This window comes from Equus quagga, chromosome 5 (genome assembly GCF_021613505.1).
Source record: "Equus quagga isolate Etosha38 chromosome 5, UCLA_HA_Equagga_1.0, whole genome shotgun sequence".
In the NCBI taxonomy this organism is placed as follows: domain Eukaryota; kingdom Metazoa; phylum Chordata; class Mammalia; order Perissodactyla; family Equidae; genus Equus; species Equus quagga.
In genome coordinates, this window is record NC_060271.1 from 55,590,650 (window position 1) to 55,606,802 (window position 16,153).

General features: G+C 43.1%; 1 protein-coding gene across 3 annotated transcripts in view; it reads right to left on the reverse strand.

Moving 5' to 3' along the window:
- The window catches only part of IL1R1 (interleukin 1 receptor type 1), an 81,152-nt gene that overhangs the window by 17,082 nt on the left and 47,917 nt on the right, over positions 1–16,153 (reverse strand). For all 3 annotated transcript variants that reach the window (XM_046661020.1, XM_046661021.1, XM_046661019.1), the window contains exons 2-3: positions 13,659–13,796; positions 8,262–8,328 (exon numbers count right to left, since the gene is read on the reverse strand). In XM_046661020.1, the coding sequence (XP_046516976.1) occupies positions 8,262–8,328; positions 13,659–13,796 (205 nt within the window). The remainder of the gene's footprint in view (positions 1–8,261; positions 8,329–13,658; positions 13,797–16,153) is intronic.

Consider the following 16,153-nt stretch of genomic DNA (forward strand, 5'->3'; position numbering starts at 1 on the left):
TGTAAAAATTCATCACCAGTAGACCTGCACTACTACCAGAAAAACACAACGAAGTCCTTCAGAAGGAAGGAAAATACTATCAAATGAAAAACAAATCTACACAAAGGAATAGATAACACCAGCAATGTTTATTACATGGATAATATTTTTTTATTAATTAAATTTCTTTAAATATAATCGAATGTTTAAAGAAAGAATAGTAATATATTGTGAGATGTATAACATACAAAGAAGTAAAATGTGTGGGAACAACAGGCCAAAGTTTAAGAAAAGAGAAGTGGATGTACACTGTTTTAAGTTTTTTATACTATATGTGAAATGGTGTAGTATTACTTGATGGTAAACAGTGATAAGTTAAAGATGCATACTATAAACGCTAGAGTAGTTATTAAAAGAGAATCCATTTATTAATATAAGCCAATGCAGGAGATAAAATAAATCATGAAAATTCTCAATTAATCCAAAAAGCAGCAAGAAAGAAAAAAGAATTGGTGGGACAAATAGGAAACACAATAACAAGATCCTAAAGTTAAACCCAAACATCTTAATAACCATATTAAAAATTTTTAATTGTCTAAACACCCCAATTGAAAGGCAGAGATGGTCAGACTGGATAAAGAAAGAAGGCTCCAACTACATGCTGCCTAACACAGACACGCTCTCACACATACACACACTTTAAGTGTAAAGACACAAACACATTAAAAGTAAAAAAAAGAAAAAACATATTATGTTAACCCTAATCAAAAGACAGTTTGAATAGTTATATTATCCGTCAAAGTATATTTTAAAGTAAAGAATATTATATTCATGGATAAAAAGGGTCATTTCATTATGATAAAGGAGTCATTCATCCACAGGTAAGTAGTAATCCTAAGTGCCTCGCCACCTACTAACAGAGCTTCAAAACACATGAAGCAAAAACTGATAGAACCGCCAGGAGAAACAGAGAAACCCACAACTGTAGTCAGAGATTCCAGCACCCTACTCACAATAATTGATTGAACAAGTAGAACAATTAGACACATAATCAGTAATGATACAGAAGATCTGAACAACACTACCAACCAATTTGGCATAATCGATATTTATAGAAAATCCAACCCAACAACAGAAGAATACACATCTTTTTGAAGTGCACCAAAAAAACTTACCAAGAAATATCATATTCTTGCTCATAACCAAATACTCAATAAATTTTAAAAGACTCCCATTCTGTCACTCTGGTGACAATGAAATTCAATTAGAAATCAATAACAGAAAGATATCTAGGAATTCCCCATATATTTGAAAACAAAAAACACACTTTTAAATAACTCATAAGTCAAAGAAAAATTAAAAAGGGAGATTAGAAAATATTTTGACCTGAATGACTAGGAAAACACAACACATCAAAATTTGTGGCACGCTATGGAAGCAGTACCTAGAGGAAAATGGATAACACCAAATGCCTATATCAAGAAAAAACAAAATCTCAAACTGATGACTTCGCTTTCCACTTAAGAAATTAGAAAAAAAAATCACACCCAAAGTAAGAAGAAGGTATTAAATAATATAGATCCAAGATAAAATCAATGAAACAGAAAACAGAAAAACAACTTAAGTGAAATGGGCAAATTCCTTGAAAGGCACAGACTAAAAACCTCCCTCATAAAAAAAAAACAAAACAGATAACCTAAATAGCCCTACAGATATTAAAGAAACTGAATTTGTAGTTAAAAACCTTCCAACAAAGAAAATTTCCGGCCTAGATGGCCTTACTGGTATATTCATGGAAGAAACGCCAATTTTACACAAACTCCTCCAAAAGGTTGGGGAGTCAGTAACACCTCCCAGTTCACTGTATGAGGCCAGCATTATTCTAATACCAAAACCAAACACAGACATTGTAAGAAAAGAAAACCACAAACCAATCTTCATCATGAACACAGATGAAAAATTTCCTCAAAATATTTTAGCAAATTGAACCCTGCAATATATCAAAAAAAGATATTGCATTATGATGTACATAACATCCCAGGAATGCAAAGTTGGATTCATATAAAAAAAATTGATGAAATTCCAATATATTAATAGATTTTCAAAGGAAAACTACATAATCATCTCAATAGATGCATAAAAAGTATCCATTCATGATAAAAACCCTCAGCAAACTAGGAATCGTGGAGAACTTCCTGAACTTAATAAAGGACAGCTATGAAAAACCTACAGCTATCATAGCCATTATGATTAGGAACAAGGCTAGGATGTCCACTCTATCCACTCCTATTCAACATTGCACTGGAAGATCCAGTTAGCGCATTATGGCAAGAAGAAATAAATGGCATCCAGATTGAAGGGGAAAGTAAAATGCCTTTATTTGCAGACAACGTGATCATTTATGTACAATATGCTATGAAATATACAAAAGACCTAGAAGGATTAGTAAATTGTAGGATACGTATGAATATGCAAAATTGAATGTTTGCATATACTAGCAAAGAACAATTAAAAACTTAATTTTTTAAATACCACTTACAATAGCATCAAAAGATATGAATAATTAAGAATAATCTGACAAAAATGCATCAGATCTCTCCAATGAAAATTACAAAGTATTGTTTAAATAGACTTTAAAAGATCTAAATAAATGAAGACATATATATTCTGTTCATGGCTCAGAAGACTTGTCATTGTTCAGGTGCCAGTTGTCTCCAAGTTGATTTATATCCAATTCAATCCCAATAAAAATCTCAACAGGGTTTTTCATAAAACTGACAAGCTGATTCTAAATTTCATATAGAATTAGTCAAAACAAACTTGATTTCAAAAATAACAAAGTTGAGGGAGCTACACTGCCTTATTTCAACCTTTATTATAAAGTCACAGGAATAAAGACAGTGCAGTATTGGCATAAAGATAAACAGGCCACTGGAACAGAATAGAGATCCCAGAAATAAACTACACAAACACATCCAATTGATTTCTTACAAAGGCACAAAGGAAATTCAGTGGTGAAAGGATAGTCTTTCCAAGAAATTGGATACCTTTATGTAAAAAAACAAGAACGTCTGAGGCAGGATTTCCAGTATGGCAGAGTAGGGGTATCCATAAATCCATTGCTCCATAAAAACAACAAAAAGATGGAAAAAGTTTTTCAAAATCAAAGGCTTGCAACATTCAGAACATTTATTAAACAACAACAATACCAGCTTACTCTCAGTAGAATAGCAGGGTTTGCGGCTTTATAACTTACTCTCATTCTATCCTCTTCCCAGCTCTCCTATAACCTTGAAAGCCAGCAGCCTTGCAAACAGAGCAGCTGCGAAGACCAGCAGCCTTGCAAGAGCACACCAGGTTTGGAGCTCCTCAAAAAGTCCCATTCTCAGAGCACTGCCACACTTTAACCTGACTGGCAGCTTCCCGGAAAAGTCACACTCACAGATTGGTGTTGTTATTGATCTGCTCAGAGCTCCACAGGAAAAGCCCTATCCTCAGTACATCCAGTAAAAAAAGGAAAGGTCAATCAGCGGCAATTGTTTAAAATTCCAGATTCCTGAAAATTAATACCAGTTGAGACAAACAAGAGTCCAGCCAAAAGGAAGACATGGGGAACTAAATGTCCACACTTTGAAAAGCTCTAATATATTCCTGGGGAATCTAGAAGAGTGCACATGTGTGCAGGGCTGTGTACACGCCCAGACAAGACCAAAGAAGGACCAATCCCTCAAATCTGGATGACTCAAGGTCAGGCACAAGCATGAAGGAAAGGCTAAGACAGAGCTGTGAACAGTCTAACCCCTGAAGGCATGCCTCACACACGTAGAGCCCCCTCAGCTAAGGGAAAAGACTTATTGGTCCAAATAGTCTCAGGAAATCTCTGATCAATCATTAGCTTTCCACACAGAGACTTCAGTGGCCATACAGGAAACACAGACTTTACGGAATTAGCCCAAGAAAGTTATTAAACAAACGAACAGCAGCAGCAGCAGCAACAACAACAACTACAATAACAAAACAAACAACAACCACAAACATTGCATATGGTGGGCAGGGCATCTGATTTCTGGAGTTGCCACATTATACCGCCTAAAATGTCCAATTTTCAACAAAACACGCAAAGAAACAGGAAAGTATTCCCCCACACACAGGGGAAAAAGAAGCCAACAGAAATTCCCAGAGGGATTCAGATATTAGACTTACTAAACAAAGACTTTAAATCAGCTATTATAAATATGTTCCAAGAACTAAAGAAAACCACGTCTAAAGAATTAAGGGAAACTATAACAGAAATGTCTCACCAAGTGAAAAAATGTCAATAAAAAGAAATTATCAAAGAGAACCAAGGAGAAATTACGCATAGAAAAGTTCAATAACTGAAATGAAAGATTCACTTCAGGGGCTCAACATCAGATTTGAAGTGGCAGAAGAAAGAATTGGTAAACTTGAAGGTAAGTCATCTGATTCCTGGAAGATGATGCTGTCTGAAAAGGGCGTCATCAATACCACCAATATATGCATAACATAAGTCCCAGAAGGAAAGGAGAGAAAGTGTCAGCAAAAATATTTGAAGAAATAATGGCCAAAATTTCCCAAATTTGATGAAAACCATTAATCTATATGTCCAAGAATCTCAAAGAATTCCAAGTAGTACAAGCTAAAAGAGATATACTCTGAGATACATCATAGCCAAACTGTTAAAAGACAGAGAGTCTTGAAAGCAGTAAGAGAAAATCCCCTCCTCACATACAAGGGAGCTTCAGTAAGATCACAGCTTGATCCTCAGAAACTACATAGGCCAGAAAGCAGCGGGTGACGTATTCAAAGTGCTGAAAGAAAAAGACCGCCAACCAAGAATTCTCTATCTGGCAAAACTATCCTTCAAAAATGAAGGAGAAATGAAGACATTCCCAGATAAACAAAAACTGAGAGAGTTCACTGTGAATAGACTCATCCATCAAGAAATGGTAAAGAGAGTCCCTAAGGCTGAAATGAAATTACACTAGACAGTAACAAATCCACAGGAAGAAATAAATAACATCAGTAAGAGTAACTACACAGGTGAATACACAAGTCAGTATGAATGTCTTTGGGCTTATAACTTCCTCTATTTCCTATATGATTTTAAAAAATAACTGCATAAAACAATGACTTATAAATCAATCAAAAGAGAGCAGACTTAAACGTAAAATCTAACAGTATAAAACATCCAGAAAGAAATATAGGAAAACATTTTTGTGACCCAAGGTCAGACAAAGATTTTTTAGATATAATACCAAAAGCACAACTCATAAAAGAAATACAAAAGATAAACTGGACTTCATCAAAATTAAGAACTTCTACTTTTTGAAAGACATCTTTAAGCAAATGAAAAGACAAATCACGGACTGGGAGAAAATACTTACAAATCACATATATGATAAAGGTCTTGTATTCAGAACACAATAAAGAATTCTCAAAACTCAATAATAAGAAGCCAGATAACCCAACGCAAAATTGGAAAGAGGTTTGGAAATTTCACCATAGAAGATATATGGATGGCAAAAAGCATACAAAAAGATGTTCATTATAATTAGCAAAATCAAATTAAAACAACAATCAGATACTATTACTTTTAGGATTAAAACTTCAAAGGTTGACAGTATCAGGTGTTTGTGAGGATGTGGAGGAGCTAGAACTCTCATGCACCTCTGGTGAGGGTATAAAGTGGTACAACTACACTGAAAGACACTTTGGCACTTTCTTAAAATGTTTCACGTAAGCCTAAGCCTAACATATGACCAAGGTATTTACCTAAGAGAAATGAAAGTATGTGTCCATTCAAAGTACACTAATGTTCACAGCACCTTTATTTTTAATAGTCAAAAACTGGAAATAGCTGAAATGAGCATCAACATGTGAATGGATAAATAAGTTGTGATATATCTATACAAAAGACTACTACGAAGTAATAAAACAATAACTATTAATATATGCAACAATATGAATGGGTCTCAAAATAATTATGCTGAGCGAAAGAAGCCAGACCAAAGAAACAAAAAAAAGAAGAGTGCATACCTTATAATCCCATTTATTTAAAACTCTAGAGAATCCAAATTAATTTATAGTGATAGAAAGCAGATCAATGGTTTCCTGGCTGTGAGGGAGCAGGGAGGGATGGGAAAGAGGAATTAGAAAAGATCAAAAGGAGGCTTTAGAGAATGGTGGATATATATTCATTATCTTGATTGTGATCATGGTTTCAGGGGTAGATATCTACGCCAACACATCAAATTGTATACTTTAAATGTGTTGTTTATTGTATGTCAATTATAACCTATATATATAAATCTGTTTAAAAACATAGACTTGAAATAAAAGTGGCTAAGAACTTAGCATAGTACCTGCCCAGTGAAAGCTGCTAAGTATTTAGCTGCTAGGAGGAGCAACAACAATCACAGTGATGAAAAGAGCAAACCTTAAGTAAGGTCTCAGACACACTCTTCTATTTATCTGGCGTTTGCTCCACCACTCCACCAAAATCGTTCTGATCAAGGTCACCTATCACCTTTAAGTTTGCTAAATTAAAAAAACAACATCGTCTTATTTAACATATCTGCATTTGACACGTATTATTTGCTCATCGTTGAAACACTTTCTTTCCTTGGCACTTGTCTAGCTCTCCTCCATTTCAGGCCAGTCCTTCACCGGCTCTCTGATGAGTGGAAGCCTGACCACCAATCCCTGGAGGACTATGGGATTCGGTCCTTAAAGTTCTTATCTTTTCTAACCACACTCATTCCCCAGGTGACCCCATCCCGTCTTCTAGGTCTAATGCCAGCTTCTTGTTGAGGTCTCCAAGCCAGACCTCTCCCCAGGCTTCAGCCTGCTTAGTCAACATCACTATTTAGACATCTAATGAACAGCTAAACTTAACATGTCCAGTCTAAACACTTGAGCTTCCCCATCCCATCAATGGCAACTCCAGCTTGCATTTGCTCAGGCCAAAACCCTTAGAGTCATCCTTGATTCTTCTCTCTCTCTCTCTCACACCCACATCCAATCTATCTGCAATCCCTGTTGGCTCTATCCTAAAATACATCCAAATTCTGACTATTGCTCACTTCTCCTTGCTGCTCTAGAACAAGCTACCACCATAGTTTGCCTGGATTATTGCAATAGCCTTCTACGTGGCCTCTCTGTTTCTACCTTTGCCTCCCTATGATCTGTTCACAATATGAGAACCAGAACGAGCCTGTTAATATGTAAGTTAGATCACATCTCTAGTGTTGAACATAGAACCCTGCAGTCTGCCCATCTCACTCAGAGTACAAGCCAAGATCCTTAGAAATGTCTACAAGGTTCTACACAATCAACCCTCCACCATCCCCCTATTATGCAAATGATCACATCCTTCACCTTTCACTCTGGTCTAACCAGACTGGTATTTTAGTTCCTGGAACATACCAGTACTCTTGGCCTCAGGGCCTTGGCACATGCCACCTAGAACATTTCCTCACCCCCAACCTGATATCTGTATAGCTCCCTCCTCCTCCTTCAGGTTTGACTCAAAAGTCAACTCAGTGAGGCCTTTTCTGGCCACACTATCAAAAAATTTAACCTTCTGTCCATCCAAATCCCAAAAGTTTATCCCTTCCTTTCCTGCTTTTTTTCTCTCTGTCTGCTTACCACCATACGACCTAATATATATTTATTTATCTAATGTATTGTCTCTCTCGCCTACTTAAATGTTAACCCCATGCAGGCAGATATTTCTGTCTTGATTATTCACTGCTGTATCCCCAGAACTTAGTGCTTGCCACACAGTAGGGGCTCCATGCATTTGCAGTAAGGGAGGTACAGAGGAAGAGAAAATGAATAAACAGAGAGAACAAAGAACTGTCTCTTGATGGTTTTCAGCTGTGTATTCATCAAGACTGCCCTCAACATCTGTTTCGAATGAAAGCCAGGACTTCCCGTATCACACTCTTCCATCAGCAACAAATCGGGAAGAGGCCCCGACTAGACACCAGAGACCCGGATGTTCGCTCTTGCTCTGAAACTAGCTACATGACCTGGGCTCTTAATCTCACTGAGCCTCAGTTTCCCAATCTGTAAATGAGAGAATGAGAAGTGAAGGTGCTGAAAGGAACATCCAACAGTACCGTTCTGTGACCAGGAGGCTCTGTGTCCTGGGATTCAACCGACAAAGGTAAGAAAAACGCCTCTGTTAGGGAAGGTACTTCATGTATTCTAAATAGATTTTCTTAGCAGACAAGAACCCAAGGAAATGCTTAACTCACCGGCCTCCAGAGAAGAAATCAGCAGAGCTATGAAACAAACAAGCCTGGGTAACACTTTCATATTCTCCTGGAAAAACAGGAATGGAAGAAAAACAGAAAAATGTTACTATTCCAGAAAATCTCTAAAACTACATACACTGACTGCCCACCTGCCCCACCCTCCCCCCAAGTCATACTGATGGGTTAGTCTCCCCACGTCATTAACGTGCTCACGCGTCATGAGAAGAGGGCACAAGGGGATGGAGATTTTCAATGGAAATGGGGACAAACTCAAACAACTCAAGATTAATAAAACTTCCATCATTTGCCCCAATATTCATCTCTAGTCTTGAATCCCATTTAAATTTCCCCAAAACCCAATCTATGCTATATCCAAAATAGACTATTCTCTAAACCCTAAACCATGTCGCCTCTACTTAATGGGGGTTTGTTCCCACCTGGAATGCACCCCACTACCAGGACCCACTTGCAAAAGTCTCCCCACACTTTCAGATCCAGCTTAAAGCCACACCTGCACTTTATAAGGTAAAACACTAAACCATTTGTACGAAATGATACAGCCACATAGAAATACACCCAAAAAAGACTATAAGAAATAATAACAAACTAAAATTAGGTTAGTTTTTGTGGTTGGGTGGTTTTCCCCTTCTCCGTGGCTTTCTATCTAAAATTTCTACAATAAGGATGTATTAAGCTTATCACAAAGAAAAAAACGAAAACAACACCTCCACAGCCCCTCTGAGTGGTTTAGAGGCCCAACCGACAGGGCATCAGCTACGACAGGGATCGGTCAGTGATCCAGCTGCATAGTAACTGAGGTCCTAGTCACATACAGTTTTCATTAATAGCACTTTGTCCATACACATGGCAGGGGACATCATCAAATTAAGCACTTGATTGATTGATGCTGGAAGGAAATCATGCCCATTGCCTTATCTATAAAACAACGTCACTGACATAGGATCAATTGAATGTGAACAAGGAAAACAACCTCAGTTTTGGCTGCTTTTCTAAACTTCTCAAGCCCAAGTGAAGTTAATGTTCATTGCAGCCTCTTCTCCTTTTGGAATGTCCCTGTTAGCTGCTCCTGAGTGGGGACCCTACAATTACGTGCAACAATTTCCAGCCCCGCACCTCCAGTGAACTTCTGCACTAATCTATTCACAGGCCCATGAGCACCTCAAACTCAATAGGCCCCAAACCCAACTCATTCTCTCCCACCAAACTTGCTCCCCTCCTCAGTGACAGGCCGAGCACTGCGCACCCGCTCAACGAGAGACGTGGGCTCAAGGATCCTGATGCCACCCCAGCGGATCTCCCACCCAGACCTAACCAGTCCACCACCTTAGATCACCAAGTGGCCCTGTCACTCAAGGCCACTGCCGAAGCCTCTTTAGCTCAAGCAATCACCATCTCCTGCATGGATTAATTACGGCCACCAACGGCTCCTTTTTGGTCTCTCTGCCTATGGATTTATTGCTTCCACTCTATCCAGAGAACCTATGAACTCACAGTTACCGAATGATCGTTTCAAAACACCTCATTGGCTCCCCAGTGCCCCGAAAAAGCCCAAACTCCTTAGCAAACACATGCGGGTCCTTGTGCTGAGGCCCCGCCTCACCTCTCCAGACTCAATCCCCACCTCCCTCCCCAGCCCAGTCCCCAGTCAGCCGTCACCCTGCCCTGTTCTCCAGCCTCAGGGCCTCTGTCTTCACCATGCCCTCCTCCCTTCACCTGGCCACCTCCCACATCCATCAGCTCTCAGCCGTGTCTCCCTCCTCCCACCCTGCGCAGGGAGCCCCCAGCCCCCTTGCCTGGCTCAGCCTTCCTCCTCTGGGCCCCCCAGCAATCTGTGTGTATGCCGATCACAGGCCTTAGCAGACTTTACTGCAGTTTCAGCAGGACAGGAAGCCTCCTGAGGGCAGGCACCAGGACCTGCTTATCACTGTACCCACAGCATCCAGCACTGTGCGGGGAACTTGGAGGCACTTAACAAATTCTCGTGGAACAAATGAAAAAATGAACAAAAGAAGTGGCTAGCCCCTCTACCTGACCTCAGGGGCAACATCCAGGGTAGACCATGTAATTTCATACTTTGAGAACTTCCATCCATTAATTTTTACAGGCGATGAAATTTGCCTATACTCTTATCTGAAGCTATAACTACAAACATAACATATTTCAACTAAGGGGCCAGCACGGTGGCACAGCGGTTAAGTTCACACATTCTGCTTTGGTGACCTGGTGTTCACAGTTTCAGATCTCAGATGTGGACCTATTCACTGCTTCTCAAGCCATGCTGTGGCAGGCATCCCACATATAAAGTAGAGGAAGATGGGCACGGATGTTAGCTCAGGGTCGGCCTTCCTCAGCAAAAAGAGGAGGAGTAGCTCAGAGCTAATCTTCTTCTTCAAAAAGAAATATTTCAACTAAGACATCACTAATTCAGACTGTAATGACATGCAATCATTTGAATATTAGCTGAAAAATGTTCTCTTCAAGAAGTGGTATTAAGGGGCTGGCCCGGTGGCACAGCAGTTAAGTGCACATGTTCCGCTTCAGCGGCCTGGGGTTTGCTGGTTTGGATCCCAGGTGTGGACATGGCACCGCTTGGCAAGCCATGCTGTAGCAGGCGTCCCACATATAAAGTAGAGGAAGATGGGCTCAGATGTTAGCTCAGGGCCAGTCTTCCTCAGCAAAAAGAGGAGCATTGGCAGCAGTTAGCTCAGGGCTAATCTTCCTCAAAAAAAAAGAAAAAAGAAATGGTATTAAAATGTATAAAAAACACCACAATGTGATTTTTAAATAAATGCAGGGGAAAAGAGACTTTCTAATCATGAGAGACACCCCCGTCCATAATCTCCTCAGCTTACCCCCGGCATGAGGACAATGATTGCTAAGCCTGGTTCAAGCCTTGAAACCTCCCTCAGAGCAGTAAGACCGCATTCCTTAAATATCCTGTAATGCTGACATTTTATTCACCTAACTTGGCTTCCCAAATTACCCTAGATTAATAGATTATCATATTTGCCTTTAACCTATATTCAAATTATTAAAACCAGCTTGAAGGCTGTGGAGTCTTACGGCCCGGCTTATTACCTCTTCCTGTAACTGTGAAAGTACTTTAAGTCTCTATGTTAAAGAGGAGGAAAGTAAAGAGTTAAAATGTTTCCCAGTTACCACTTTCACGACAATCGGTGACTCACGTTAATTTATCAACAGCAAAATAAAGGCACCATGAAACCAACTGAACAAGTGAACGCTGCCAGCTGTTAGTTCATGAGTTACAAGATCTGGCTTGTTTGATTACTAGGCAGGGGAGAAAGAAGATGCCAGACTGAATTTTGTACAGAGTACACCTCGAGACATAATTCCAAATTAATCATGGGGAAACAACATTTAATCATTCCAAGTCCAGGGCTGGTGGCCTGCCACCAAAGGGCAGTGTGACCTTGGACATGACTCCTCCCTGGGCCTCAGTTTCCTCATCTGTACAGGTGGGCGATGACTCAGGTGATCTCAGACCCCTCCTGCTCTGATAGTCTATAAAACACAGGCGCCGAGCCCCACGGGTCCAGGTTTGACTTCGCCTGCCCCAGGACTGCTCTGGGAAAAAGCCTCAGAGGGGGAGTGGCCCCTTCTCCTCAGCAGGCGGCTTTCTCAGAACCCCAGGGCAAGGGGGTCAGCTTCAGGCCATGAGATGGGGGTCGAGGGTCACATGACCTAAGGGAGAGAGGATAGTGGAAAGGAAGGAGGTAAAGATGCACCCAAGACTAAAACTAAACATGCTCCTGACGAAATCAGCACAAACTTCATTATGCCCGAAACAACACAGAAATTCTGAGGGTGAAGCCAAACCTGACTAGCCTTCATAGCGCCAGTAGCGGAAAGGCTGGCCAAGCCAGGAAGTCCCTCAGCAACATGTGTGTTCTACTGCACGCCAGGCAGAGTGCTAGTGCCGGAGACAAAAAGTAATAAAATACACCAAGAACCTGCTCCTCAAGATGGCCACAATTGAGGCATTAGCCTCACGTGATCACAAGATACAGCCCACAACCCCATCAAGGACTCAGCCTCCGTGCCTCAGTTCCCCATTTGACAAATGGGGATGACAGTGACAGTATTTGTTGTTGACGGCTGGGGTGAGGATTGAACGAGTTGTCACATGTGAAGGGCTTAGAACATTGCCGGGCTAATGGTCATACTCAAATGTTAGCTATTATAAATCACCCCATGCTCGGATGACAAATATAAGTTTTGATAAAAGGTTTTCAGATATCCATTCATTTATTTATTCATTCACTGCCAAATTCAACAACTGTATATGGGATATCTACTACCTGTCTGCATTCACACTTGGCTCTGGAAACAAACATAGGAATAATGACCCAGGGTCTGGCTCAAAGAGCTCATTAGCCAGCAGGGGAAGTGGGCATGTCCACAGTTATACAGTGATGGGGAGTGTCGATGGGTAGAGAAATGCCCAGGGCACAAGGCAAAACAGGGCCCTAATTCAGCCTGGAGGTGGGCTCCTGGATGAGGTGTACCTGAAGCTCATGGGGTGGAAGGGGCGGGAGGAGGGGATCAGCATGTTCGGAGCATAAACCAAAGGTAGGGTACCAAGAGGCACAGGTGGGGAGGCTGAAAGTGCCCAGAACACAAACAGTCTTGCAAGGAGTGGGGACTACAATTTGTAGGTGGCAAAAACACCACTTAAAGGTTTTAAGCCACGGGGTGGGGTATGATCAGATGTTCACTTTTTATAGAAATTTTGGCACCTGTATGGAATATAAACTGGAGACAAGAGGGGAGGCAGGGAGAACAGGCTGTCGCGGATGGGATGTCCAGATGAGAGAGGATGCGGGCTGAGCCAGGCAGCAGTGGGGGACAGACAGAAGGGGCCATAGCTGAGACCCCCTCAGAGGCAATAAGAGAGGAGTGACTGAGGAAGTCTGGGCTGCCCCAGCGCTGACTCACTAAGGTGGGGACCAGCGTAAGGAGGGCAGGTTCCAGCGGCCACAGAGAGCCCAAGGAGATGCCCAGAGGTCGCTCACAGCACCACTGGACCTGAGTCTACTGGCACTAGGTGAGCAGTGTTGCTTCCAACTGACATGGAGAATTGGAGTGTGAGGGGAAAGTTAAGTGACATGGACAGCAAGGCTCGGAATATGCTGGAACCAGAGAGAGCTCAGACACTGAACTGGGAGCCATCATCACCCAGGTCACAACCGTAGCTAAAGTGACCCTGAGAGTGGGTGAGCAGGAGCTCTTACTGAGGTCGCAGACCCCTTCAGAAATCTGATAAAACCATAGAGCTGCCCCAAAGAAAAACGTACCGACAAAAATAAAGTACTTTTGTATACAAGGGGAGAGACCCCAAGACCACCTGAAACTGACGTTGGAGGACTTCCGCTGCTGAGGAGAAAAGGTCGTGGGCCCCTGGAGCCAACAAGCCCTGTTACCGTGGAGGAGGCCTTTTCTCGTACAAGGGGTCCTGCTCCTCAGGAGGGAATCACCGTCTTTAAGGGGGCGTGTCTACCTGGGGAGAGAAGAGCACACATGAGCATAAGCTTAAATGAAGAAGCTTAAAGTCACCGACAGCCGCACACATCTCAAGAGGTGGCCAAAAAAAGGCCAAAACAAGCTTACAAAAATGAGTCATAAGTTTAAAGAGTACATGTCCCACGGTCCTTTGAGACAATGGTTTCAGAAAATGAAGTCAGGGGAGTGAGGAGTACAAAGAGGTTGACATCACCAGCTCTTCTTGATGGAACAGTCACACCTGCCACTTTGCAAGACATGGGGATGCAACAGTGGATCAGATCACCTATGGGGATCTCATGGCTTAATACACCTGGAGAACACAGCTCAGAGAAATGCATCACGTGCCAGAAAAAAATGAACAGCCCTTTTTTATTTATTTATTATTTTTGGTGAGGAAGATTTGCCCTGAGCTAACATCTGTTGCCAATCTTCCTCTATTTTGTATATGGGACGCCACTACAGCATGGCTTGATGAGTGGTGTGTAGGTCCACACCCAGGATCCGAACCTGTAAACCTTGGCCGCTGAAGTGGAGCATGTGAACCTAAACACTACACCACCAGGCCGGTCCCCAAACAGCTCCTTTTTAAGAAAAGGCACACTCTCTGAGTCCTTGCTCTTTCTTATACCAAGCATATTAAGATACCTGCCTTCCAAATTACATAATTTGAAATAACTTCAAAAAGCTGAGCTGTGACTGCCTTACCGTTACGCCTCGTCGACGTCTCACCATTCCTTCCCTGGTGTTGCACTTTACTTTCAGTATTTTGAAGTCTAATTTTTTTTTTCAGCTCTGAATCACTCCCTCAGGCCTCTGAAAAGCTTGTAAGGCCCAAGCATAAGGGCTTTCAATGCCCAGTCAATAAAACAGCCTGACTAATTGAATGCCAAGCGTTTTGCTTGGACTAAATGTTCTAAATGCCACCCTATTATTCACTTTAGACTTCAGCACACAGCACGTCATTAAGGTGTCAGAGCACAGCGGCTCAACTCTGTGAATTGTGACACAGCCCGGAATCAGAGGGGACCCGCTGATCTTCCTGTTCCGGCCCCAGCACGGTCCTTCCCCATCTCGGTGAGTGTGGCCAAAACTGACCGCAGCTGAGGGCAATCACTGGAGAACATCGGAGAAAGTAACAGAGCGGGCGGGGCAGGGGAGGAGGCCGGCGAGAGGGTGAACTTAGTTGGCAGGCCCAGGAAGCCTTTTGCAGAGGAGTTGACTCCCCACGTGCCCCCTAACTCCTTCCCCTCCCCTCTTCCTCTTGCCCCAGAAACTTCTTAAAAGAGTTCACTTTTTATTCTTAAAGGCTTTTCTGTTCACTGCCTCGTCCCCATCCCTAGTGCCCAGCCCCCCGCTGCCTCCGACGCCCACTGCTCCTCTGAAGGCAGTGCCTGCGCCACCAGAGCGCCTAGCTCCTCAGCGCCAAGGGCCGCAGGGTCTTGCTCTTCCTGGTCAGCTCTGCAGCACCGGGCCGCCCATCAGCCCTCCTGGCTGCTCCTGGGACGAGGGCGACAGCACCCACTCTCCTGCCTTCACCTCCAGGCTTGCCGCTCCCTGCACAGGCTCCTCGCACACACACACGGTCAGCACCGTAGCCTTCTGCCTCCGTGATGCCTCTGTGGTGCTTCCCGGGACTGTCATTCAATTCGACCCTTCCTAGTCGTCCAGCTCTGAGCGAATCCTGATCAGAAGCCCTTCCCAGGGGCCCCTGCAGACACCTCGTCCTCCACAGGCAGGAGCGCCAAGTCACACAGGGTCTTCCTGGCACAGTGCACCGGCTGCCTCAGACGTCTGGCTCTGGGACCAGGGCTCTGGCAGCAATGGGTGGCTCCCTTGCTTGCTGGCCTTTCCAATCTGGGCCAGGGGAGAGGGCAGCACAGAACAGACCCTCCCTGCTCCCACAGTCCTGTGAGGCAGGCCCCATCCACACTTCTTGCATGTAGTGAGAGAGAGGGACAGAGGAAGGAAGAGAGGGAGGGAGGATAGGAGGGAGGGAGGGAGGGAGGGAGGAAGGAAAGAAGGAAGGAATCCACCCTCCCACCACCTTTGCCTGTCATTGCCTAGGAACAAAGACCTGGCCAAGAATCAATGACGGCAGAGGATGGAATATGGGTACTGTGAGTGGGTCAGAGAATGGAAATGCAAGGGGAACTAGTACGGGGGTCTGGCGATGACCAGGAATCCTCCTGGGGAAAGCAGGATGCTCCTTGAGGGGTCAGACAGAGAGCTCCCACCCAGAGGTGGGGAGGGCCCTGCGGAGGGGGCCCCAGGAGCAGGATGGAGGTGGAGACCCGTTAATGCCAGAAGAAGAACCCGGCAAATAAGCCTCCTGCCTCAGAGGCTACCCA